The 24,748-nt window shown below is 52.1% G+C and overlaps 2 protein-coding genes across 6 annotated transcripts in view; one reads left to right on the top strand and one right to left on the bottom strand.

Moving 5' to 3' along the window:
* The window catches only part of CRTAC1 (cartilage acidic protein 1), a 154,255-nt gene extending 136,387 nt beyond the window's left edge, over window positions 1-17,868 (top strand). For 2 of the 4 annotated variants that reach the window (XM_027062776.2, XM_027062778.2), the window contains one exon: window positions 10,678-11,329. In XM_027062776.2, the coding sequence (XP_026918577.1) occupies window positions 10,678-10,928 (251 nt within the window). In that variant the 3' untranslated portion in view covers window positions 10,929-11,329. Of the gene's footprint in view, window positions 1-5,356; window positions 7,787-10,677; window positions 11,330-17,733 lie in introns of those variants that run through there. The other 2 variants (XM_027062782.2, XM_027062781.2) reach the window with 2 other exon arrangements.
* GOLGA7B (golgin A7 family member B) lies at window positions 8,761-23,201 on the bottom strand. Of its 2 annotated transcripts, XM_027062784.2 has the most exons (7): window positions 22,712-23,201; window positions 21,518-21,655; window positions 20,733-20,822; window positions 15,094-15,219; window positions 12,211-12,363; window positions 12,023-12,124; window positions 8,761-11,513 (listed from the first exon to the last, which is right to left on the bottom strand). In XM_027062784.2, exons 3-7 carry the CDS (start codon window positions 20,817-20,819, stop codon window positions 11,463-11,465), a joined length of 519 nt encoding a protein of 172 aa, XP_026918585.1. In that variant the 5' UTR covers window positions 20,820-20,822; window positions 21,518-21,655; window positions 22,712-23,201; the 3' UTR covers window positions 8,761-11,462. The 2 variants fall into 2 exon arrangements, with proteins under 2 accessions (XP_026918585.1, XP_026918584.1); XM_027062783.2 differs by lacking the exon at window positions 8,761-11,513 and having other exon boundaries at window positions 11,776-12,124; window positions 22,712-23,198.
* Between the last annotated feature and the right edge of the window lie 1,547 nt (window positions 23,202-24,748).

Here is a 24,748-nt window from a genome sequence, read left to right as displayed (position 1 = left end):
TGGCCTCCCTGCAGCCAGATGGAGGAACCCGATGCATGGGATAAGAGTGGGATTCACAGGGGCTTTCTGAAAAATCTAGCTAAATGCTTGGGTTGCCACACCAAAAAGCAAGCTCTCTCATTCCAGTATCCATTGGGCAAGCATTCACTGAGAACCACTGAGAATACTCCTCTGCCCAGGAATGTACCCTTAACATAACAATAATAACCACACTTAGTGAGCTCGGCATGTCTGGGCCAGATCTAAGCTCTTTAGAAGAATCAGCTTGTGTAATCCCCACCACAATCCCGAGCGGAAAGTGCTATCAGGATCCCAGTTTTACAGAGAAGCTGTGTGGCTTGCCCAGGTCACACGGCTGGGACACACAGAGGAAGGACTCCGTCAGAGTAGTCTGGCCCCCAACCTGAGCTCTTAACAAGGACCCTTCCTTCCCATTTGGGGTGACTAACCCATTACACAAAAGCCACAGTCTCTCTGCGTTGCCCAGGGGCCGGGGATGGGTTGGGAAGGAGGAAATGGAGTCTCTGACGGAGCCTGGGATCTGTGACAAGCGCCACACGGTCACCCTGCAGCTGCAAGATAGAGGTGGCAGTGCCCATGCTGAATCTTCTCACCAGCCAGCTTGGCTGTCCTTAGCAAAAGGAAACCGTGGATCACCTGCACAGCCTCTTCTACTCCGTCGCCAGCCCTGCTCTGGGGAGGTGCCATTCTGAGGGCCAAGAGTTTGATTATGCGTCACTCTGGCTGCTATGGCCCCCTCCCAGGGTGTGGGCCTCACACCCTGACCAGCACCTCTAGACTGTGACCCGAGCAGGAACTGCACGCCAGCCTCCAAACAGGGCTGTTGATCGTCTCTCTGGGGCCGCACAGACACAGGAGGACGAACGCTTCACTTTCTCAGGGAGCCAGCTGAGTTTGTCCAGCAGATTCCAGAGTGATACCCCACCCAGACTGTCAGTCCAGGAGGCAAGCCGAGCCCCTCCCCTCCTCTCCCTCCCCAGGGTCAGCCACAGCTCTCTCCTTCAGCATGGGCCAGAACCCCAGCCACATCCTGTCAGGTCTGCCGTTGTGTCTCCTTAGCAACAGACACGTCCCAGAAGGGGAAGGAGGCGAGAGAGCGCGGGCTGCTTAGCTCTGCAGATAATGCCAACCTCTCCTTCCGCAACCATCCCCTTAAGGAACTGTGGTTGAACAGCAAAGTGGTCGAAAAGAAGACCACTGGAGAAAAACGAGAAGCGGGAAGAGAAAACGCCCTCCCCAGAGAGCAGAGCTAACATTTACGGAACGCCTATCGTCTGCCAAGAACTTTACGTGTGTGTCCCCATGAATCCCCCCGCCCGTGCTGTGGGCTAAATGTTACTCATCTAGTTTATCACCAAAGAAGCAGAGGCTCAGGGAGAATAAGTTCCACAAGGTCACGTGGCCGGTTAAGCGGCAAAAGCTCTGATTCAAAGCGGCAATTGTCTGGCTCCGCAGCCTGTGTTTTTAAGCCTCTTGGGGAACGATCTCTGGGAAACTGACACCTGGGCAAATTATGTAACCAGCTGTCACTCGGCATAGACTGGACACGTGCTGTGTGCTGGGCAGGGTTCTTGTGGCTGGGCCCGTACGCCTGTGTACAACCCTGGCTGACCCCTGAGTGCCCCATGACGTCCAACACGATCAGGAAGCAGTCAGAAGATAAGTGCTATTGGAGCTGGGCAGCAGCCTGAAGACACACGGAGGTGCGGGGCTGGAGGCAGAAGGGCCCTTGAAACAGGGAGGGGCAGGGAGGGCCTCTCTGGGAAAGAGGCATTTGAGCAGAAACGTAAAGTAAGCGTGCTGGCCTCCAGCCTCGGCTTTCTCATCTGGAAAATGGGGATAGTACCTACCTCACAGTTATTGTATTAAACAAGATGATCTGAACCACTTGACACGGTGCCTGGTGCGTAGTCAGCCCCCAAGAAATTTGAAATATTCATAATATTACTAAGCAGCAAAGTTCAGGATGAAGCCTGGGTCTGTGCAGTGCCGAAGGCTCACGTGGCTCCCAGCACTCCCTGCTGTGGCCCAGGCCACCCGGGAGTCGGCAGTGCGGGAGATGTGGGGGGACACTGGCCACCCTCGGGGAACTGACAACTTTGCAGAGAAGAGATCTCAGGACTGAAAACGGCCATAAGGGAGCAGAGCAAACCCTCCTGGGGCCTGAGCTGTGGGGATGTTCCGCCAAGTTGTCACGCGGGGCCATTCCCAGAGAGAATAATCACCAAGTAAACCGAGCAGGGAGAGCGTGGCATTGACTGGGCTGCACAGGGCACACGTCCACCGGCAACTGGTGAACTGGCCTGGGATTCGGCGCTTGACTGTCACAGAAGCCCTAGAACGTTAAATCCAGAGGCACCTGAGAAGTCATTTAGTCCTGCCCCATCCTTTTCAGCTGTGGAAACCGGGGCTCAAAAAGAACAGTGACTTCCCGAGGACCGTAGCCACGCCAGGAATTTGACTCCTGCCTGGGGCTCCTCCTTGCCCACCCTGCCTCGTTTTCCAGAAAACTTACAGTATTTCAGATGCAGAACTTGTTCTTTCCGTGGTGCTGACCCAGAGACAGAGTCAGGGCAAGGGCCCACCAAGCGAACCAAAGAACCATCCCTGGCCCATGGAACACAGCTGGGCAAGAGCTGAGTGAAAGGGCCAGGTGCACAGAGGGTCCTGCTCTGCTAAGAAGGGAGGCTGCAGAAGGGGATGTCTGGTGGGGACGGAAGGAGGACCTGTATCGCTCTTCCCAGAAAGTCCCTGCCCAGCCCCTCATGAACCCAGCCTGCCTGCCAGAAGGAAAGTCTGGGGCCCAGAATAATTCCTATAAAGGGAACTCATTGTCCTTCTTCATGGCAAGCCCCAGAGCAACCATGAAGGACTTATCACCCAGAACCATTTCTTGTACCCACCCCACCGACCCCCACCAAAAGATCTAAGGACTAACACTCCTCCCTGCACCCCAGACCTGGGTGCAGAGCTCCTGGGGAAGGAGAGAAGCCCAATCACATCGTGCCCAACTGCCCCTGGGGACCGTGGCAGAGGAATAAGCTTGGGCCACAGGGAGGAAGGTAAACCCCATACTTATCTTCATGGGACTTCCTGGTCCCCTGGCTCAAGATTTATAGGCCTTGAAGGCAGATGCAGACAGGAAAGAGGGAGGAGAGGGTCTCAGAGCCTCACCCCAGTGCAGAATGTATCTTGTGTGCCAGAATATTAGAGAACTGGTCCCAAAATCCTATGGTCTTCCCACCCTCCCTCCTCCCTTCCTTCCATCCTTAAAATGTTCTCTTTGCCCTGAGACCCTGTGATCAGATGGCCTGAGGCTTGACTTCCAGACACCCCACCTACATGCCCTGTAAGTGGCCTCAAACAAGCCGCTTCCTCTCTCTGAGCCTCACTTTCTTCCTCCACAGAATGGAAGCATAACAACCTCACAGAGCTGTTGAGATGAAGCATGCAAGGTGCTCAATGCAGTGACTGATAACATGCAGATATTATTATAAAATCTGCCCCAGGCCCTTTACTGCTTTCACTTCTAGCACTGCCTGATTTTGCAACAATCCATAAGTCATTAACTGGGGCAATGTGAAACCTGTAAGAATCCTTCCCAACGAGACATATCCATCACTCATATGCAGAGCTCATTCGGGGACCAGGTTACACTGTATCTTCCCTTTGAAGAACTCCGGCGCTGTATTTAGATCTGCACTGGGAAGCACAGGGCCGATCAGTACCCATCCATTCACCTGCCTCTCCAGGGTCTGCGAGCATCCATCCCAAGCCAGGCAGCCCTCTCGCCCACCTCTGAACCATCAGTCATCTCCCGGTACCCATCTTCTCTGTATGCGTCCACTTATCTGTTTGTCCACCCATGGTACTTCACTCTCTAGGGCCCCAGGTCCAGATTTCCAGGCAACGTACTCAGCCCCATGAGGATTTACCCACCTCACAATAGTGGTGTTCAGGGAGCACTGAGCAGGGCTGAGTGGGGTCAGGATGCACACTTCCTCCCCTCGCCTCCCCTCCCAGGACAGGTGGAGATCATGAGCAGAGCCATGAGATCACAGCCAGGGCAACTCAGAGCAGCTGCCCAGCACAGGGGATGGCCCAGCATCACTGCCTCTACCCTTTTTTTTTTTTTAAGTGTATTTATTATTCTTGAGAGAGACAGAGCATGAGCAGGGGAGGGGCAGAGAGAGAGGAGGAGCCACAGAATCCTAAGCAGGCTCCAAGCTCTGAGCTGTCAGCACAGAGCCCGACGCGGGGCTCAAACTCACAAACCGCGAGATCATGGTCTGAGCCGAAGCCGGAAGCTTAACCGACTGAGCCACCCAGGTGCCCCCTGCCTCTACCCTTTAAGTGAGTTAGTCAGTGACCACCTGCAGTTGAATTGTTATCATTCAGTGGCCACTCACCTGTCTGCATCTGCCTAAGCAGCCCCTCAGGTCTCATTACTCCAGGGGCCAGAGGATTTCACATCTGTATATCCCTGCCTCTTCCTGCCAGCCTTCCTGGTGGGCTGCATTTTGCATTCACCTGTCAAGGGCAAAGCACTGTGACAGGCACTTGAGGGTGGGGGGTGGGAGGCACTGGAGGTGAGTGAGATAAGATCCCCACCCTCCAAGAGTTTACCAAGGAACTGGGGACAGAGGGGAAAAGGCCATTCATTGCCATGCACAAGGTCCAGTAAGCTAGGTATAACATTTCCCCCTTCCAGGGCCTGGCTCAGGCTGCTCTCAGGTGGTAGCTGGTCCCCAATCACTTTTCCATTACAGAAATCGATAACTTGAATTACTCCAGAATAACTAGCCCCATCATGCCTCTGCAAAGCTAATTCTTCTGTGTCTGCATTTGCCCACGTGCTTCTCCCTGGGTCTGGAATCCGTCTTTATGAGGCAATCCAGGTAGAAAGGAGTCTTTCACCCAACTGTGACACAGTGGCAGAATGAGAGCAGGATTTGGGGTCTGACGCTTAGGTTCAGGTCTTTACTCTGACACTTACTGGCTGTGGGTGCTTGTCAAGCTACCTAACCACCTGGAACATCAGTTTCCTCATCTATAAAATAAGAATTCAAATATAACCACCCACCAGAGTGTTAGCGAACTAAATGGAATAATAATGTACATGAATGTTCCTGGCGTATATTAGGGAAGCAGTGAACCCTTGGACAAATGTCTGTTTATTCTATGCAAGAATCTGAAACCTGGCTATAAATCTGTATCACGAGGCCACTGTATAATGAAGTCCTAGAGTAACTTCGGCAATAACAATAATATTTTACTTGGGAGAAATAGATTCTCATTCACCGAGATGCATTTTCATCGTGCTCTCATTTTACAGATGACAGAGCTGGGACTCAGGATAACTGAGCGCAGCACTAGGGGACGGCAGACTGGTGCAGCCTTCTGACTCCCCCTTCCCACTCTTCCACCGCCTCCGTGGTCCCTGATTCAAAACCGCAAGGCCCGGTGCAGCTCCAGGCTGCCGCACGCTGAGTTCTGCCATCCGGCAGGTGCTGAAATGACAAGCCCGTTAAATAGCCCCTTAGAGGAAGAGCCGTGAGCTCGGCACTCTGCCCTGGGCTCTGCCAAGAGAATAAATTCTCCCAAAGTTGCCTGAGAAGGGTCGTGTGGAAACGTCAGAAGGCTGGACTCTGAAAGGAAGGAAAGAAACTGACGTTACCAAATGCCTCTGTCATGCCAGGCACATTCTAGGCCAGTTTCTCAGATTCCTCAAAACCAATTGTTCTCAACCATTTTTAGTGGGTGGTCACATACTCCTTTGAGAATCTGCTGAAACCTTCGATCCTCTTCCCCAGATAAATGCATGTTATTTTGCAAATATGTGAAGGAGGTGGGTCAAGGTCAAGAGCTCCTGGTGTAAACCTGGGCCGTTTTAGGATTTTCTTAGGTACCAGGGACGTTTCTTCTCTTTTGGAGGCCCCACCCCTCATATCAAACATTGTCATATATATCCACAACTCACACTAAATTACACACACACACAACCAGAGTTAAGTTGAATTACAGTGGACTGTTTGACAGTATTACATTTTGTAGATATGTAACAAAGTATTAATTTCAGCTTTGTGTTTACTTTTCCTATTTTGGACCCAATAAACTTTTTTGGTAAATTTTATTGAAATGTACCATACCTATAGAAAAATACACAAATCTTAAGTGTGGAGCTCAATGAATTCTCACAAGGTGAGCCTGTCTGTGTAACCAGCACTCTGCTGGAAAAACAGAGCATGAGCACCCAAGAAGTCTCCCCAGGCCCCCTTCCATTCACTATGCATCATCCCAGGACAGCTGCTCTCTTAACGTCTAACACCAAAGATTAGCTCTGCCTGTATTAGAATGCCTTACGAGTAGAACCATAACTTGTACTCATTTCCTGTCTTGTTGCTTTTGTGGAACTGATAAACTTTTATTTGGGCCTCACACATCTTCCGAGGCCTGTAAAAAGGCTCATAGGCTCTGGGCACTGTCAAAATCGGGGCTTCTCGACCTTATTTTCACTCTAGAACCTCCAGGAAGACTTTTAAAAAGCCCTAATGTCTAGGCTGCACCCGAGAACAATGAAATCAGAATCTCTGGGGATAGGACCAGACATCAGTGGTTTCTCTTGCTCCCTGGGTGACATTGACTGCAGCCAAGGATGAGAGGCACTGGCCCACACGATTTTGTAAAGTATTAGTACCCCTATCTTACAGCTGGAGAGGACAGTGGGGCTCGAGGGGTCTCCACCACGTGCTACCCTCATAAAGCCTGAATTCCAATTCACGTCTCACTAGGAGTGGTATTTGCATTGCCTTCATGCTTGGTAAATAGTAAAGTCCAAACGAAGCGTAGGTGCCTCCTGCCAGAAACTTTCCTTACTCTGAGTCCTTCCGGAGCTGTGGTCAAGGGAGCTAGGGTTTCCCAAGAACAAGGCGGTGCCCCAGGATCTGGCCGTAGGGAGAGTCACCGCCAGCTGGACTCCATCTTTGCCCCACAGGGTTTGGGAGCCCTGGGGATGGTTCCCAGGCTGCTGGGTTCCGGGGTGCAGTGCACGATTCTGCCGCTCGGTGGCACCACGAGCTTCTGTAAACCCTGTGGTTTTCACACACCCCAAAGGAAGCTAGAAAGCAGTCTGGCAGCAGTGACCACGGGGGAATGGCAGCCCAGAGCTTCCTGGGGTTCCTCTGCTCGCTGGGGCCTGACAGGGCCTGTTCTGGCTGGCCAGGGGGATGCAGAGAAGTGGCTGTGACCCAACCCAAGGAGGAGGCCACTTCCCCCATAACTGAGCCAGCAGAGGAGAACCAGGGAGAGAGAAGCCATGCCTCACCTGCTTCTCCCCGCTCTGCCCTTCACCCAGCTGACCCTGTGGGCTCCACAATTGAAGAGCACAGCCCACCCACGCTCCCATGTTGCCTAGAAGCTCCAGCCCTGGGCTTGGAGGTACCAGGCACAGCTCCAAGTCCTTACCTGGGAATCTGCCAAATCCTAACCTAGGATGACCGAGGACCTCAAGCTCTGACAGGGTCCCTAAACCTGGGTGAACTTTGCCTAGATTCAAAACCAAGCTCTTCCACTTCCTAGTTGTGTAACTTTGGGCAAGTTATTTAACTTCCGTGAGTCTCAGCCTCCTCATCTGTAAAATGGGAATAATCGTCCACATCTTACGATTGTCATGAGGACTAAATGGTTATGTGGCATCTTAGCCTAGCGCATGGCACATAGTGATAAAATAAATGTTGGCTACTATTGTGTATTACTACTATAAATAATAACCAACAGGACAGAATGAACTTACCCACATGTTAAAGAACAGCCTCCATTGTGACAACCCCACACACCCCAGGTTTGAGCAGAGGCAGTGAGTCCAGCCTGCCCCAGGGCTCAGGGAAAGGCCCAGCTTCCCCTTAGGAGCAGCAGGCACAAGTGTGAAAGCCACCCAGAGTCCCAGTCAGCACCAGCCAGAGGGGATGTCCCCAAAGCCCCCACCCTGGGGGCTGGAGCCATTATCCCCACAGTCTGGTGAGATCCTCTCTTGGCCCACAGACCTGAGTGCGTGACCCCGGCCGCCCTGAGGCCTAAGGCAACTTCCATCCAGATGCCATCGGCATGGTGTCAGGTTGAGCACTGGGTCAGGAGATCTCGGTTCTAAATTTGGTACCACTGTCGGTCAGCTGTGTGAACTGGGGCAAGTCACGTGACCTCTCTGGGCCTCCATTCTGTCTCATTTAGATGATCTTAAATCCCCTCCCAGCTCTAGCATGTGGTTTTATCAAAATATCTGGTACACAATAGGTGCTCAGTAAATGTTATTTAGTCTTTTAAAATCCAACATACGACTCTGCTAGGTTCTAACATCCTAGTCTTTAAAACTGAACGACTTCTCTGATGCAACCCCTAACAGGGCCCAACCCAGGGTGAGAGCTCAAGAAATGGGTATTTATCTCATTACTGACTTTTGACCTGGCTCTCTGTCAAGCTGCTCCCTCCACCCAAGGCTGCAAGTGCCCCATAAAGGCTCCATATTAGAGGATCCAGAGGGTAGCTTCCCCACTAGACTACAAGCTCTAAGAAGGTAGGGTTGGTCCTGCCCACGTCAGCCTCACTGCTTCTTCAAGAACACCCAGCCCCACCTCCTTGGCATGAGGTGGGTGGGCAGCTGAGCATCCGCTCCCTGTGGTCCTGGGGCATAGAACTGATGGCACCCCATCACCATCGGGGAAAGAAGTGGCACAGAGCCTCAAGCTGGGCAAGTCCTTTTATTGGAAAAAGAAATAATAAAACCGAAGGCCACTGCATCACCTGTGCCCAGCCATCCCACAGAAGAGGCACAGGTCAGACATAAGGCCCGGCCACACAGTGGGCCAGAATGGGCATGGGCCAGGCCGCAGCCCTCCGTGGGGGATCGTGGGACCAGGACCCGCCCACTCGGGCTCAGGGCCTGCCTTTGGCTCCCTCGGTAGGCACCTCCCTCCCACACACTGCTGTCTTGTCCAAAAACAATCAGGCCCCTCTTTGGTTCCAGAAAGCTACCTTCAGCAGCTGGTCTTTCACATGCACTTGTAGCACCTCCTGCCGGCTGAGGCAGGCAGCCTCTCTGTCGGTCTTCAGGGCACCAGGGCAGGGCTGCTTCCTTCCCACTGGCCGCCCTGGGCCTTGGCAGGCGGGGGCCTCGGTGGCTGGATGCTTCTCTTCCCTTTCGAGAAAGGAGTTTGCCTTTTCCCCTGCAGGTTGCCAGTTCCTTTGAACATCCACAGAAGCCTTGTTTACACGGCCTTAGAGAGCTCCAGAGCCTGGGTGGGCTGAATGGGCAGCGTGTGTGGCCCTGTTGCCTTGTCACCGGGAGCTTGGGAGAGGGACACAGAAGGTCCCAGAAGGTTGGCTCTGCTCTCCTAGACCCCCAGCTTCTCTTCTGCTAGAATGTACACAGTAGAATCAGAAGGTAGGGAGAGCTTTGCAGGCAGGGGAGAGACCAGGAAGAAGAGCCGAGCTGGCAGCCCCAGGCAAGGGGCAAGGAGCTTTAGGACATTTATTTACAAGGGGACAGGCTGGACCCATGCAGGGAAGCAGCCACAGACTATCACATACAAAGATAAGACGGGATGCAGAGAGGGGCAATCATTGGCCTGGCAACCAAGGGGAACAGACAAGTGCACGGTTACATACACATGCACCCACAGGTGCAACCACACGTGTACACACACACAACTGCACTCACACACATCCATCCACATGTGTGCTCATACACACACATACACATACACATGTGCATTTCTGCACATAGCACACTCACATATATGCACTCACACGCGTGCCTGCATGCACACACACTCATTCTCACATACACACAGGTTCTAATCTCAGGAAGTTGGCTCCAGTTCTGAAGGTTCAAACCTCCCAAGGCTACATGTCTCCATGAAGCATTTCTCCAGACCCCCAAATAACCTCCTAGAGCCCCAGGCTGTGTGCCCCACAACCAGCGCCTGATGTCCTGCAAAATCTCAGGAGTTGGATATTTCTTGGCAAGGCCAAGGTGGCCTCCAGGCTTTGAGCAGAGAAGGGGAAGCCAGGAGTCCAGAAGAGGTCAGGAGGGGACTGAGCAGCTCCCATCTCCCCAGACCTCGAATCAGTGGAGGCAGGATCACAGACAGGCAGAGCCCCTGCAGTGGCACCAGAAAGAGCAGACACTGGGAGACAGCCACAGGGAGCAGGACCCTGGGGGGAGAGAGTCCTAGCGGATGTGGGATTTGGGGTGAGGAATCATGCGGGATAAGGGCATTCTCTCTGGGACCTGAGCCCCCCTCCGGGTGTTGGGTAAAGAGCTGCAGAAGCAAAGGGCTGTCCAAATTGTGTGGCCCCACCCCCACACCCTCACCCCAGCCTTCCCCTGGAAGATCTGGCTGCGTGTGACCAGACCTCCCCCATGGAGAAAATGCTAGGTCAGGAAGTAGGCCGTCCTGCCAGGGGTGACAGGCAGGAGGGAGTAAAGGGGGGCGCGGGTAGATGGCCCGCGGGAATCACCGGGCCAGTCACCCTTCCTCCCGCCCCCCCCCTCCCTGGGGAGCAGCAGGGGCCCAGAGAATGACTCAGAAGCGGGTGCTCTGGTAGCGCAGCCGCCGCAGGTCTGAGAGGCCCTCAGTCCGGCCGTACACCTCCCTGCAGGGACTCTCGGCCAGTCACCGGGCCCCCGCCCCGCCGCCCCCGCCGCTGCTGCCGCTGCCGGAGCTGCTGCCGCTGCTGGAGCTGCCGCTGCTGCACCGGTCCTCGTAGATGGAGATCTCGATCTGCGGCCGGCGTTAAGGAGGGAGCCCCTGCCAGCTGCCGAGAAGGGGCGGACGGAGGCCAGCAGGGGAGCGCGCGGCCGAGCCGGTGCCGCGTCCCAGACAGCGAGGCCGGGAGGCCCGGGGCGCTAGACCCCAGCCCCTCCGCGCTCTCGCGGGCGCTCGGTATGCACACGCACACAGCGACCTGCCGGGCCCGAGCACTGCGCAGGCGCACAACCGGAAGCTTCCGCTTTAGTGGGTCTAATTACCAAACACCGGGACAGGTGGTGGTACGGCGTGGGAAGTGGGAAGACCTCGGTGTCCCGAGTTCTAATCCTGACTCGCTTTCTCTCGAGAGATGGGACTTTAGACCGGTCATTTAACTTGTTACCCATGAATGGCCGCGTGTGTAAAATGGTGGTAATAATGGAATCTTGGGGTAGCTGGGGGACTGATTGAAATAACGCTTGTAAAGCTCTAAGCCCAATGCCTGGCACTTAGTAAAAACTCAATTAAAAAAAGGCCCCTCTCACAGGGCTTTGTAAACAGAAGATTCCGGTCTTTGTGTTTTCTTTCCTCGTTTTCCTCTCAATTTTCCAGTAAAAACATTTTTTTAACACTTCTACTCTGCGAGTGGGCCGTGTGTACACCTTGACCACACTCTTCCAGGTGGAACCAGCAGGCCTATAACCCAATTCCTGGGCCGGCCGCCCACCAAGACTTCATTTTTCTGATCTGTAAAGAGGGGCTCAGGACGTACACCCAGGAGTACACGAGACCGTAGACATGTAAACGTGTGCAGAGATCCGCGTGTTCCCCGAGGGGCAGTGCAGCTTCACGGTTAAGTGTGGGACTGGGCTCAAATCCTGGCTCTGACGTTCACCGGCCGGGTGACCCTGGGCCAGTGATTTAACTTCAGTGGGCTCGTGGGCAGAGGGAAGAATAAGAGTTACCCACCTTGTAGGGGTAGTACGAGAATTACATCGTTTCAAAGCAGTTAATATGATACCTGGCATGTATTAAGTGCTGAAGAAATGCAGCCCAGTAAAAGCAAACCCTGAAATTCACAAAAGGCATTGATAACTTATAGTGGGGGAGGAGAGCTGACGACCAGTGATGTGGGGAATCCTGGGAAAATCCCTGAGCAGAGGTCCCTAGGGTGGTCCCTATTTCTGGGTGTCTTCACCAAGGAACCCACCAGTTGGCAGCTCTGGGCCCTTGCACAGAACAGCCAGGAAGGATACGACCCGCATCCCGCGCTCCACGGGGTCAGTGAGCAGGAGGCCTCGAGGGGCAAAGATCTTCTCGTTCTGCTCCTGGATGTAGCGGGAGATCTTCTTGAGAACCTGCAAGGAGAGGGGCCGGCTGAGGATGAGCGGGCAGCGGGGGAACCCTGCAGGAGGGGATGCATGGCAGTCAGGAGGGGAGCCACCTTCTCGTAGTGGGTCTCCATGCAGAGGAAGATGAAGTAGGCCGTGGCACAGGCCAGGCAGCCCTCAAGGTAGGAGCTGCCCCCGATCTTCTCCGCCTCCGCGTAGAAGCTGTTGAGGGTCTTCACGGTCTCCTCAAAGAGCTGCCGCTCAATCTGGCGGAGAAAGGGACAGGGAACCAGGTTGAGGCCAGCCTCCCTGGACCGGGCAGTCACAGGTAGGAGGGCGGGTGGCAGTGGTGGGGCCACACGGATGAGGGGAGTGGCACACAGGTAAGATCGGAGAAGCTGCCTGTGGAACACTGGACTGGGAGCCAGGAGACCTGGGGTCCAGTCCAGACCTGACCATCAACTAGCTATGTGGCCTTCAGCTGATGACTTAACTACTCCAGCCTCAGTTTCCACAGCTATAAAATGGGAATAAGAATGACTACTTGGCCTCCCTTGGGAGCAGGAAACTCCCACAATATCAGAGACGTGAAGGCTTCCTGAAAGCAGACGGTCAGGCAGGAATTCTGGTGACTTCGTCGCCCCCCCATTTTCATAGCTGCAAAAGCGCCCAGGACCTAATTGGTAGGGGCTCCCCATGTTTGGATGGGACTCCAACTGCATAAGACTGATTATATGAGATCTCAGGAGTATCTTCTCTCAAAGAGGTCACCAAGAACACGACAGCCTCGTGGGCACGCACAACTGGGAAGCTGTCCTGCCTGCATCCATAATCATAATAGCTAATATTCATTAAGCACTTTCCATGCTTTCTATTTTTAAAAGCACTTTCAGGTACCAATGTAATGTTGCGTATCAACTATACTTCAATTTAAAAACAAATAATAAGATTTTTATCAATTTATCTGGCAACTGTAGATTAAATTATGCCATTGCAGGGCACCTGGGTGGCTCAGTCGGTTAAGCGTCTGACTTCGGCTCAGGTCATGATCTCACAGTTTGTAGGTTCCGTGTCAGACTCTGTGCTGACAGCTCGGAGCCTGGAACCTGCTTCAGATTCTGTGTCTCCCTCTCTCTCTGCCCCTCTCCCACTCGTGCTCTCTCTCTCTCTTTTTCTCTCTCTCAAAAATAAACATTAAAAACATTTAATTGTGCAATTGCTTCATCTGAAAAAAAAAAGCTTTGCAGAGTCTGATATTTTTTAAAAAGTTAATCAAAATAAATGAATAAATAACACACTTTCCCACATTTTCACTTCAGTAGCTCAAAGCTCAGCTCTGTGGTCCCGGCCACTGTCATCTCCAGCCTCTTAACTGGTCTCTGTGCCCCCAGCCCTGCCAAGGGAGGCTGCTAAAGTCAGATCATGTCACAGCTCTGATGAAGAGCTTCCAAAGCCTTCTCATCTCTCTCCAAGTAAAATCCAAGAAGTCCTTATATGCCTGCTAGGCCCTACAGGGCCTGGCCCTGCGTCCCCTGAGCCCGCCTCCTGCTTTCCTGCCCACTCAGTCCCCAACCAGCCACACTGACCGCCCTGCTGCTTCCTGAAAATGCACAAGTCCTTTGCGCCTGTGTCCTCGGATACAACACGCCTCCTCCAGACACCCCCACCCCAGGCTCATACCTACAGGCCTAAGGGCTTACCTTGTCTCACAGACCTCCCCCACCATTCACCTCCCCCCTGCTCTCCCAGCCCTGTGACCCTCACACTTATTTTTCTAGTAGTGGTCCCCACTGGAGCTGCTACATATTTACTTGCTGTTTTATTCTTCATACCTTCCAATCAAAAATGAACTCATGACTTCACTTCTACATCCCCAGTGCCTAATACATAGTAGTTGCTCAGTAAATACTTGCTGAACGCTAAGTGAACTTGTCCAAGGTTACACAGCTCTGACCTGAATCTGTGCTCTTTAATAAACGTACACTAGATTGGGAGGTCATGCTCCAAGCAGGTGTCAAAGTGTCTGTAGGCCCATTTTTTACATTCCTCAGAACACCCCCTTCCCCACTCACCACTACAGGATCAGAACTGTCCATCACAGAAGCTAGCATGGGACCTTCCATGCCCATCTAGGACAAAAGGTCTCCCTAAGAATAGTCAGAAGCTTTGGGGTTCCCAGCCACTGTCCCTACACAGATCTGGAGGGAACGCATAAGAAAATATTATGCTCTACCCCAAGAGTCGCCCTGCCCCAAAGGACAGGTGTGTCCTTTGATGAGATGAGGAGACCTCACAGCACCCTAAAAGCTGGCTACCGATCAGATTAGCAAAGGCAGCCCTGCCCCACCTTCCCAAACCCATTCGGATAGGCCTGGGCTGCTGAATGAAAGAGCTGGGGTCTGCCTACCGCCCTCCAGAGGGCAGACTCTCTAATTCCAGGACAGTGCTACAGCAGCCTGGGAATGAGGACCATACGCACCCCCGAAACCGGGAGCAAAACTGGGCAGAAGGAGCTGACTTGCAAGGGGTTGGTGGTCCATGAGACACCCAGGTAGCTGGCTGAGTCTGGAGGGAGGGGCTGTGGGCAGAGCCCTTGGTCGATGACCTGGGCATCGGGATTTCTTAAAGGTCCCCAGGAAATTCTAACATGCAGCTGGGGCTGAGACTGCTGCCAAGAAGTAGAGATTCCTGAAGCTGATGCCATCAATCGGACTAAGGAATCTGTTTTTGTTTCATAAGCTCTCCAGGCGACTCTTGTGCTACTGATGTTCCAAGGCCGCTGAACTAGGAAATCTCTGAGGCTTTTTCAGCTCTAACTTGCAGTGAGGTGACAGCAAGACAATGTTAGGGACATTTTTTAATTCTGCCACGTGAAGTGCCTGAACAAGTTATATGTCACATATTACTTTCATCCTGGAAAAAAAAAAATACATTGGAATAAGTCCCTGAGTTCCATCACGGCCTATGTTCCAAGTTTAGAAAAAAGACATCCTTACCCGGCTGTCCAGCTCCGGGGGGAATTTGGTCTGGAACTGACAGATGGTCCCATCACTGTAGTCTCTCTGGATAAAGACCTTGGTGGCCAATGAGGCACTTCGCCGCAGCTCCTGCAGATTATGGACCTGAGGAGGCATACAGGAGACTCACACTCAGGGTGACCATCCATCTAGGTTTGTCCAAGACTGATGGAGGTTTTCCGGATGTGATTCTTACAGCACTAACCCAACAAAGTCCCCGGCAAACCTGAACATTAGCCACCCTACAAGTGCTCCAGGAAAGTCATGGGGAAGCAGAACTGTGGAGTTGACTAGAGAAGACACATCAAGCTATCCCAGAAAGATCTAGAAAAAGCCTGAATTAGGGCAAAAGCTGAGCCAAAAGGGGATGATGGTTCTGGAATCATCAACAGAGCCAGAAGCAAATTTTAACAGGAGGAAAAGACTTCCTGGTAGCTGGCCCAGATCCTTCTCTCTCTTTCCCCTTCTCCCTCCCTCCCCCTCGCTTCTCCCTCTCCCTCTCTTTCCCTTCCCCCTCCTCCTCTCTCCCTCTCTCCCTCCCTTTTCCTCTCCTCCCTTCTCCTCCCCTCTATTTCCCTCCTCCTCACTCTCCCTCCCCCTCCCCCACACACAGAGCCTTTCACACTTTTGTTCACTCACCAAGTATCAAATATTCACAAATCATCAGGCCTCGTGCTTGGGGAACCCAGCCCTGAACAAGACTGAGGTCTCAGGCCCCAGAGGTGGGGCTTACAGCAAGGTTGGGGAGGGGAGTAGGACAGAGGAGGACCTGATAGCCCACCAACTGGGAGGGAGATTCGGGTTGAGGCCAAGTTAAAGCCTGGGTCCAAGAGCACCAGGGATAGCTTTCCTCTCCAGCATGTCTCACCACAGGAAAGAAGGGGCACCCAAATGCCCAGAGAAAATCATGGGTAAGGTAGGCTGAACCCAGAAATTAAAGAAACACCTTGCCCTGGTAAGAAGAAGTGGGGCAACTCTGTCCCTTGCCCACACCTGCAGTTTTGACATTGACACAAACTCTAGCACTTGAGGGGACTGGCCTCAATTAATAGAAGAACAGGGCCTCTTTCTTCCACTTCCAGCCTTCGTCACCCACATTTGAAAGAAGCATCCCACTGGGTAAAATATGTCAAACATTGGAACCATGTGGAGGCCAAGCCCCAAGGGCAGAGTGAACACACAGCCAGTTCATCCTGTGTAATTAAGGTGAATCTCTTCCGTCATTCAGCTTTCATTTATTGAGTCCCTACTATTGCCGAGCTCTGGGGATGCTGAGCAAAGACAGTCTGTGAGCTCCAGGGAAGAAGACAAGTAAATATATAATAAATTAGCCTGTGATAAATGCTTTAGAGAAGTAACATCTTACCCAGAAATGCTTACTCAGAAAAGACTTCCTGAGGTCTGTGTTGAGTCATAAAGAAGGCCAGGAGTTGCCAGTGGTAGGGAGCAGGCAGTGGGTGGGGAGAGGGATGTAAAGTCAACCCAGACAGAGGGAGAAGCTTGTGCAAAGGAAAAAGATGGCAGAGAACACAATATGCTCCAGTTGACTGCAGGCAGATTTCAGCAAGACGGGAGTTGGTTTATGGATTAGGCAAGAGCAGGGGGGAATGACAGTATAGAGGACAGTGCTATCACAAAGAGCTGGAGGGGGGCTCTACTAGAGGGGAGGGTATAGGACAGAAGACAAACTTGCTTAAAAGCTGGGGGAAAGAGTAAGCAATGAGAGAAAGGTAGGAGAGATAACTTGTAGATCAAGTTTCGGAAAAGGGGAAAATCAGAGAACACTGCAGGAGACTTTCCTACATCCGGCAAAACTTGCTCTACGTAAGAGATGTGATACCAGAGTACTGGGGCCGAACTGAAGAATATATAGATGCTCCTCTTGTCTGAACAATCCTTGATTCCTCTAATCAAGGTTTTAATTGAGAAAATCCCCTTGACATTCACTAGGATCGTATGATAACTTTGAAAAATAAAGAAGGCTTTAGTGGTATAAGTGTGTTGTTACTCTGTCTGCTCTATCTGGTTAGGATCTCATACTTATATATTTTCCAAAGAAAAGGAAGGGGCTGTGGCCTTCCTCTGCCCTTCTAAAACCAACTGACGTGAGCCAGTGGATCATGAGGATGGATTCCCTTAGCCCCAGAAGGATCATTCAGGAAGCTCTGTGAGGGATGCATGGGAATTAGGCATGACTGGGTAAGAGGCCAGTGGCTGGGGTAAGAGGCTATTTGAAGGGATGCACTATGTTTGTAGTGTCCAGGGAAACACAAAAGCAGGTCTAACCCAAGAAAAGTGATGGTGAGAATGGAAAGAAAGGGAAAAAACAGTGATTCAACTATTCTATTATGGATAGAGCTTCTTCCCCTCTGATGGCCTCCTTTGTCTATGTCCGAGTGCACACACGCACTGTGTGCTACCATGAAGGTATGTGTCTGTGATTGTCTCTAGTGACCACTTCTTCTTCCTCCTAGGCATACAATTAGATTAATCCCCACCCTGCCTTGCAATTAGGTGTGGCCATATGACTGAATGGAATATGAGTGGAAGTGATGAATTCATGTATAGGCTTAGCTCACAACAACCAGCCACTCTTCTGTTACCTTTCCTTTTTCACAGAAACCAAGGAAGCTGTATGTTGAAGATGATGGGACCACAAATTGGAAAGAGCCTGGGTCCCTGAGTCAGCCTGGAGGAGACCTACTTGCTGATCAGGATCACTTCTCTGGGACTTTACTGAACAATAAACTTGTAGTTTATTATTCCATTAAAATTTTAGGATGCTACCTTGCATAGTATGGTCTCATCTCCTCTTGGCTTTGATCTGTGAGTTCTCAAGTACCCAGAGTAGGAGAGCTCAACACCCTTTCCAACCCCAAAAATCCTGAGCCTTAGAACAAAGCCTCTGGGTGACCAGGGATCTACTTCCCTCCCTGTAGAGTATTTGTGGAGTCTTGAGGAGTTGCTAGAAGATGGTATCAGACTCATTGTATATTCCAGAGCTTTCATCTCCCAGATCTATGTCAAGCACAATATAACACACTCATCTGTAGTTGGCAAAGAGTAGGACTTAAGGCAAGGCAGCATCTCCTGGCCCTCCCCATCCACGGTGGCTCAGTTGTGAAGTACCAAAAGGCCCTGATGGAAAGAGGGCCCACTGACCTGGGAGCAGGATACCTGGGTGCTAGTCCGGGCCACATGACCCTGGGCCTCCATTTCTTCAACTAGAAACTGAAAAGCTGGAACAACATAATCACTTAAAGCCCCTTCTAGCCCTGACATTCAAGAGGCTTTCTCGGGGATTATGAATGCAAATGTTTATAGGAACTAAGCATCTAAGTGGGTTGGGTGAGGGCTGTGGCTAATCAGAGAACCCACGCCCTGTCTCAAGAAAGCGGCTGACCACTGCCATGTGAGAATGCGAGCCCAGGATGCCACACTTGGACATCTTAAGAGAATGCATAAATCCAGATTTCCTTAATATCAAATGTCTTGATTTTTTTTTTTTACGTTTCCAATAAATATTTACATTTGTAAGCACTAAGCAGACCAAATAAGGCACAACTGTGAACAAGATTCACTCCTAGAATTGCCAGGTTAGGACCTCTGAATAAGAAATCCCATCATAGGGGCCCTTGGGCCAGAGCTAGGGCCAGGCTCCAGGCACTTGCCAGCTATGTAGCTTTCAGGAAGCGAGCACAGGTTTTCAGGAGAGATCCATGATGCTCTGATCCCACAAGAGGATCCCAGAATATGCCTGCACCTCTAAGAGACCACAGCTTCTGTGCCTCCCCTGAACAGCGACTCTGGGGTTTCTTAACTGACCCTGACACCTGGGCTTCTCATCTACTTCTTAACTTCCTCAACTCTGCCCTCTCCCCTGCCACCGTCCCAGGCTTGCTGGCAGCTGGCTAAGGACACACCAAGAGGCATTTCATAAGGAAGAAAGAGAAAGTCAGTGGCAATACCTACTGGCGCCAACTTTTGAACTGCAGTATGACAGGGATAGGGAGGCAGCCTGAAGAATGGGCCATACACCTGACAGAGCCAACCTGGTAGAGGTGAAGAGCAAGCACTGGAGTTCAGAAGAACATTCCCAGTCCCAATCTGCCCAAAACAAACAGGAGGCCCCATCTGGCCCACATCTCCATCCTCATTAAAAACTAGCTAATTCCAGAGGATGCATTTGAGGCTCAACTCAAGAATCAGGAGATTCAGCTCATGAACCAACACCATGATCCCTGGCTGGGGTGTGGAGGAGGAGTGAGGATCGTGAGTCAGAGGCAGCCGAGTCAGGCCTCAGGATGGAAACCCAGGCACAGGGCCTCCCTTCTTCTCAGCCTACACAAGGGCCCAAGCCCAACCCACTGTCTGTTGGCTGTTAATTCCAGGCCTCAGAGATCAAACCTCCAAATGCCTTGCTTGGATAACGCTACTTGGGTGCATTTAAAAATCTCTCAAGGGCCGGGGGCACCTGGGTGGCTCAGTCAGTTAAGCATCCTACTTCGGCTCAGGTCATGATCTCACGGTTTGTGAGTTCAAGCCCCGCATTGGGCTCTGTGCTGATGGCTCAGAGCCTGGAGCCTGCTTCAGATTCTATGTCTCCCTCTTTCTCTGCCCCTCCACCGCTCGTGCTCTGACTCTCTCTCTCAAAAATAAATAAACATGTTTTAAAAAATCTCTTAGGGGCCAAACTCCACCACTTAAACTTAAAGAAGCCCCTCCCAGCCACGCATTTCCCAGTTGTCCTTGGCCATCTGGACTGTTTCCCAGGGCGGACCCTGCTCCCAGTGACACACATTTGCAGAGGTTTGTCGCTCAGGAAATGGGCTCAATACAGTTTTCCAAATGAGGTCAGTGTATCACTCAGGAGGCTTCATTCCTCCTCTGAGTTCCTCACACACACTCCTCCCTTAATGCTAACTCCTAAACAGAAATTGGGAAGCAGAAAAGATCCAGTTTCCATGCCTTCCATCCAGGGATCCAGGGACATCCATGCTTTCTCTATGTTTCTGCTTCTCTCCTCCTCACCCATCTCTCCCTCCCTCTCTGTCTTTCTGTCCCTCCCTCTCTCTCTCCCTCCCCCTCCTCCTTCTCCCTCCCTCTCCTTGTCTTGATCTCCTCTTCACCTCCCAAAACACCTTCTGCTGGAACTGTGGACTTACCAGTCAGAACCCAAAGGGAATGGCCAAGAAGTTTGGCATGAGGTTTTCCTTCTCCCAACAGGTTTTCCCTGGTAATCTTAACTCAGTCCTAACAGTAAAAACAGCCTGGGGAGAATGACTCACTGCACAGCCCAGATAATGTGCACATTCTGTGCCTTGGCAGAGCTAAGGCTTCCTCCCTCAGTACTGCCAGCAGGGTCCACCCAAGGCCAAATTGGGAAATGGGTAATGTTTGTCCTCTGCTCTCCATCCCTTCTGGGCATACCTCTGTCCCTCTGTCCCTCTGTCCCTCTACCCTCAAGCTGACCCAGCCAGGCTGAACAGGAGGCCTGAGTCCTTCCTGAACTCTTCCGCATCCGTTCCCCCATCACAGCCTCACGTGCCCACCTCGCTGTTGAGCAATACCGTTGGCTAACTGGATACACCTGGCTGCAGCAGAAAAAAAACACTGACCAGGGAGGCAGAAGACTCGGTCTCTAGTCCTTGCCCTACCTCTTCTGAGCCATAGTCTCTTGAATACGTCTTGCATTCCAGTTGCATTATCTGGAAAATGGGATAATGATGCTACTTCACAGAGATCAAGCAAGCTCCTGAGCCTCGGTTGGCTCATCTGTTAATTGCGGATAATAACAGCATCCTTGCCCACTTCACAGGGTTGCTCTAAAGCTCAAAGGAGATCATACATGTGATAGTGCTTTGTACACAGGAAAGTGCTATATTCACAGAGGCATTAAAAGCAGAGCCTCTCCCAGGGGAGAGTCACGCATGCCTAACAGCAGCCTCCTAGAAACACTGCCTCAACCTAGAGATGTGAGCCTGCTGGTTGGAATTTCTGGACCATAACAGACCTGAAGTGGAGATATGATGGGACAGACGGCCTCCTGGGATCTGTCAGATCACATCACAGGTGTGGCTGCCTTCTCTGCCCACTCCTCTGGCCCAGCTGTGCCAAGTTGTCCTTTGCTGCCCAATACCAGCAGGCTTTGCTGCAGCCTGGCAGCCCTATCTGGAAGGTGACCAGATCCTTGATCATTTCTCCTTTGTTCTTCCTGCTCTCCTCAGTAACTTTGGCACTTTCCAAGCTTTCTGATTATTTATTTATTTTGCATTCCTCCACCTGTAAAACCAAGCTCCATGGGTCTGCTTAAGGCTTGGCCCCTCACAAGGTCCTAGAGGATGAGCTCTCCTAACTAACCTTGTGCTTTGTCACAAAGCCAAGCAGTACCAAGCAACTGTACCTTGTTCTGTGGTGGCCACAACAGCAGAATTGCAATGGTGACACTTGGTGTTGATGTCACCCTGCTCACCAGGACGCCCCGATGCAATGCAGAGAGTCATTCAAAAGCCTGTGCTGTTCCCCCTGGCTTGCATCCCAGCTGGGTGAGAAGTAGGGAAACACCACAAAAGAAGTCAACATCAGAACTGGGGAGACCCTGGTGTCCTGGGTTCCGCTCCGAAAATCCAAAGGAAGAAACTTTTCAGCTCTGCTGCTAACATGCTGTGTATCAAATAGGTCCTCCCCTTCTCCATGTGGTAGCTTTACCACTTATAAAGTGGGAACATAAAGAGCTCCACTTCCCACATGAAAGGAGGGAGTACAAGAGAAAACTCCTGACCTCTTAACCACTGCACCAAGATTCTGCCCTCAGCCAACAGGTCCCTGGGTTCAACTTTCAAGTCCCTTGAAGGTGACACACCTATAAGCACACCCTGGAGAAGAAGAAGAAGACAGCTCCTCCCATCAGACCCGGGAAATGTAGACACCCTGGTACAAGAAACTTGAATGGTATAAAAAAAAAGGGGGGGGGGGAGGAGCGGGGGCAAGAAAGCATAATATGCAAAAGTAGAGACTGGTGCAGGCAGCTCATTAAACCCAACTGTTTGAGGTTTTGGCCTGAGGATTCTTTGTCCCCTCACTCCCCCACGAAGGAAATGTGAAGGTGGACGTAGGTCTGTCATCTCTTAACCAAGCTTCTGGGTTTAAAAGCTGGATGGCTGCACTGCATAGCAACAGCAACCAGCTGCCTTCCTTCCCCTACAACAGGGGCGAGCTCACCTCCAAACCTCTAGGGAAGTAGTTTTAGGACTAGCTGTTCCAGGGTAAGAGGAAACCCCAGCTGGGGCCCTGGAGCAAACCTGGTGCTAGTGCCAACAAGTGGCCTGGGCAGCCTCGGGGACTCAGATGGGTAAGATAGCCAGAGATGAGATGAGTTCTCAGGAGAAGCCCCCTCTTCCACCCTGACACTCTGCCCTCCACCCCTCCCCGCAGTACTGATTCAGGGAAACCACCCCATCCTACCCTACCCCACCCCCTCACTCCACCCCACCCCACCTCACCCCCCCTTCTTCCTTTCCCGCCCAGTCCGCCCCTAGCGGAGATGTGTTCCCGCACCAGTCAGCCACTGCCTGCGGGCCGGGCGGTCGCCCCCTACCTCAGTGGCCATGTTCCAGGGGCGCCAACCGCTCCGAGCCTGCTGCGAGGCCGGAGAAGGGAGGCTGTCCGCGGTGCTGACTCGGGGAGCGGGTGGGCTAACCGCGACGAGACGGGGCCCGGGGCACTGTCCGCGGTGCTGATGCGGACGCCGCGGGCCCGGCTAGTTGGTGGGCCAGAGGGCGCCTAGGTACTGGCGACCGCCCCTGTGCTATCCGCGGTGCTGATGCGGGCGCCGGGCCGGGGAGGCGAGGCCGCGCCCGAGGCTCTTCACCGCCCGATCGCCGGCTGCCGCTGCTCCTGCAAGCAACGGCCCGGTTTATCTTTGACAGCGGCGGCGGGGGTGGGGGCGGCAGGGGGAGGAGGGGCCAGGCGCCTCCGCGGACCGGGAGGGGGAAGCGCGGCCCCCAGACTCCGGCGCCCGCCCGCCGGAGAGGAGCCCCGCCCGCGGCCAGAGGCTTCGCTCCCGCCCGGCCCCGAGGCCCCGCCTCTCCTGTCAGCCCTTCCCCCTAGTAAGAGCGCCAGGAGCTCTGAGCTTGCTACCACGGCCTCCTGAGACTTCCAGACCCGGAGAAGAGAGAGGCAGGACGGTTCTGGGGCAAGACACTCAGCTTGCGGAGGCTGACAGTCCTCCATGCGTTCGCAGGCCCCCAGGTGCGGCCTCTTTACCTTTTCAACACCCCTCCCCCAACCCCTCCTCCACCGTGGCCCCAGGCTTCCTCTACCGTATTTTTCTGTTCTTTCTCCCCGTTTCTTCTCTGTGCCCCCCTCCCCAGACTTGCATGGACATTCCCTCCTCTCTTCATCTCTTCTTTTCACTGCTTTGAACCCTATTAGCTAGAGGAGAATGCTGCTGACCGCAGAAAATCATTTCCTTTCTTTACGTGCCTGCATTTCATCCCCAAAGAAACCCTGGGGCCCCTTCTTTCAGGGAGCTCCAGAATGAAGCCAGTCTCTCCACTGCTCTTCCTGACCCTGGCCCCACCCCTACTCTTCGCCCTCTCCCCTGAAATCCCAGTGTTTACATATACACCACCACCACTCAACAAACACAAGCTGAGGGTGCCAAACTGGTTTACCCAGGATGTCGGGGCTGGCCCTGGCGCTGCCTTCACAATTTTGACATCAAAGCTTCCAGCCAAATGACCTACCTATTTCCTTAATAAACAAAAAGGAAACACCAACACAAGTGCCTTTTTACACATCCATAACACCCCTAGGTCTTTGAGGGAAGCGGAGTCTGTTCCTCTGCAGCTCATGGCTGCCTGAGGGGCAACAGCAGCCAGGAGACCTGGATTCTGGCTCAGGCTCCTCCAGCTGTATGACCTTGGCCAAAAGCTTCACCTCCGAGCTTCTTTCTGTAAAATGAGGGCCGGACTTCACTAGACCGTTTCTAGGATCCTTTCTTTTCTTTCCTTCAACCTTTTATTTTGAAATTTTCAAACCCACAGGTTGAAAGAATAGTACAATAACCATACTGTCCACCTAGCTTCAACATTTGTTAACAGTTTGCCATATTTTCTTGATAGATATGGAAACATAGATATATGTTTGGCTAAATTATTAGGAAGTAAGCGACAGATATGAAGTTTTCCCCTTCAGTCCTTCACTGTGCCTCTCCTAAGAATAAGGGCATTCTACCCAACCACAATATTATCATCACACCTTTAAAGATTTCATATCATCTAACATGCTAGGATAGTTTACTGCACCTAAAACACATCATTAGCAATGGCCTCTCACAAATTCCCTTCAGAACTTTTCATTTTTAATAGCTAACATTTATTGAGCACTTACTATGTTCCAAACCATATGCTACATACTTTACTTGTACTGTCTTATGTAATTCTCAAAATTACTCTTTGAATTAAGTGCTATTATTATCCTTTAATTATTCCCACTTTACAAACCAGAAAACTGAGAAAATTGCCCAAGGTCGTGTGGCTTGTGAGAAATGGAGGCAGGATTCAAAATACAAGCAGTCAAGTTCCAGAGCTTGTGCGGTTGATCCTCCTAACTGTACTCCTCCCTTCAACAT

This window comes from Acinonyx jubatus, chromosome D2 (assembly GCF_027475565.1).
Source record: "Acinonyx jubatus isolate Ajub_Pintada_27869175 chromosome D2, VMU_Ajub_asm_v1.0, whole genome shotgun sequence".
Taxonomy (NCBI): domain Eukaryota; kingdom Metazoa; phylum Chordata; class Mammalia; order Carnivora; family Felidae; genus Acinonyx; species Acinonyx jubatus.
The sequence above is the reverse complement of the archived record's forward strand: the minus strand, read 5'-3'. Positions and strand labels throughout refer to the sequence as shown.

Excerpts from the sequence above, each read along its gene's own strand:
- GOLGA7B (XM_027062783.2), bottom strand. The coding sequence starts at position 20,819 with ATGCAACTGGAATGCAAGACGTATTCAAGAGACTATGGCTCAGAAGAG. Across the intron at positions 12,364-15,093 it reads CCCCGGAGCTGGACAGCCGG|ATTGAGCGGCAGCTCTTTGA; the intron begins GTAAGGATGTCT and ends TTTCTCCGCCAG. Across the intron at positions 12,125-12,210 it reads TGGAGACCCACTACGAGAAG|GTTCTCAAGAAGATCTCCCG; the intron begins GTGGCTCCCCTC and ends CTCTCCTTGCAG.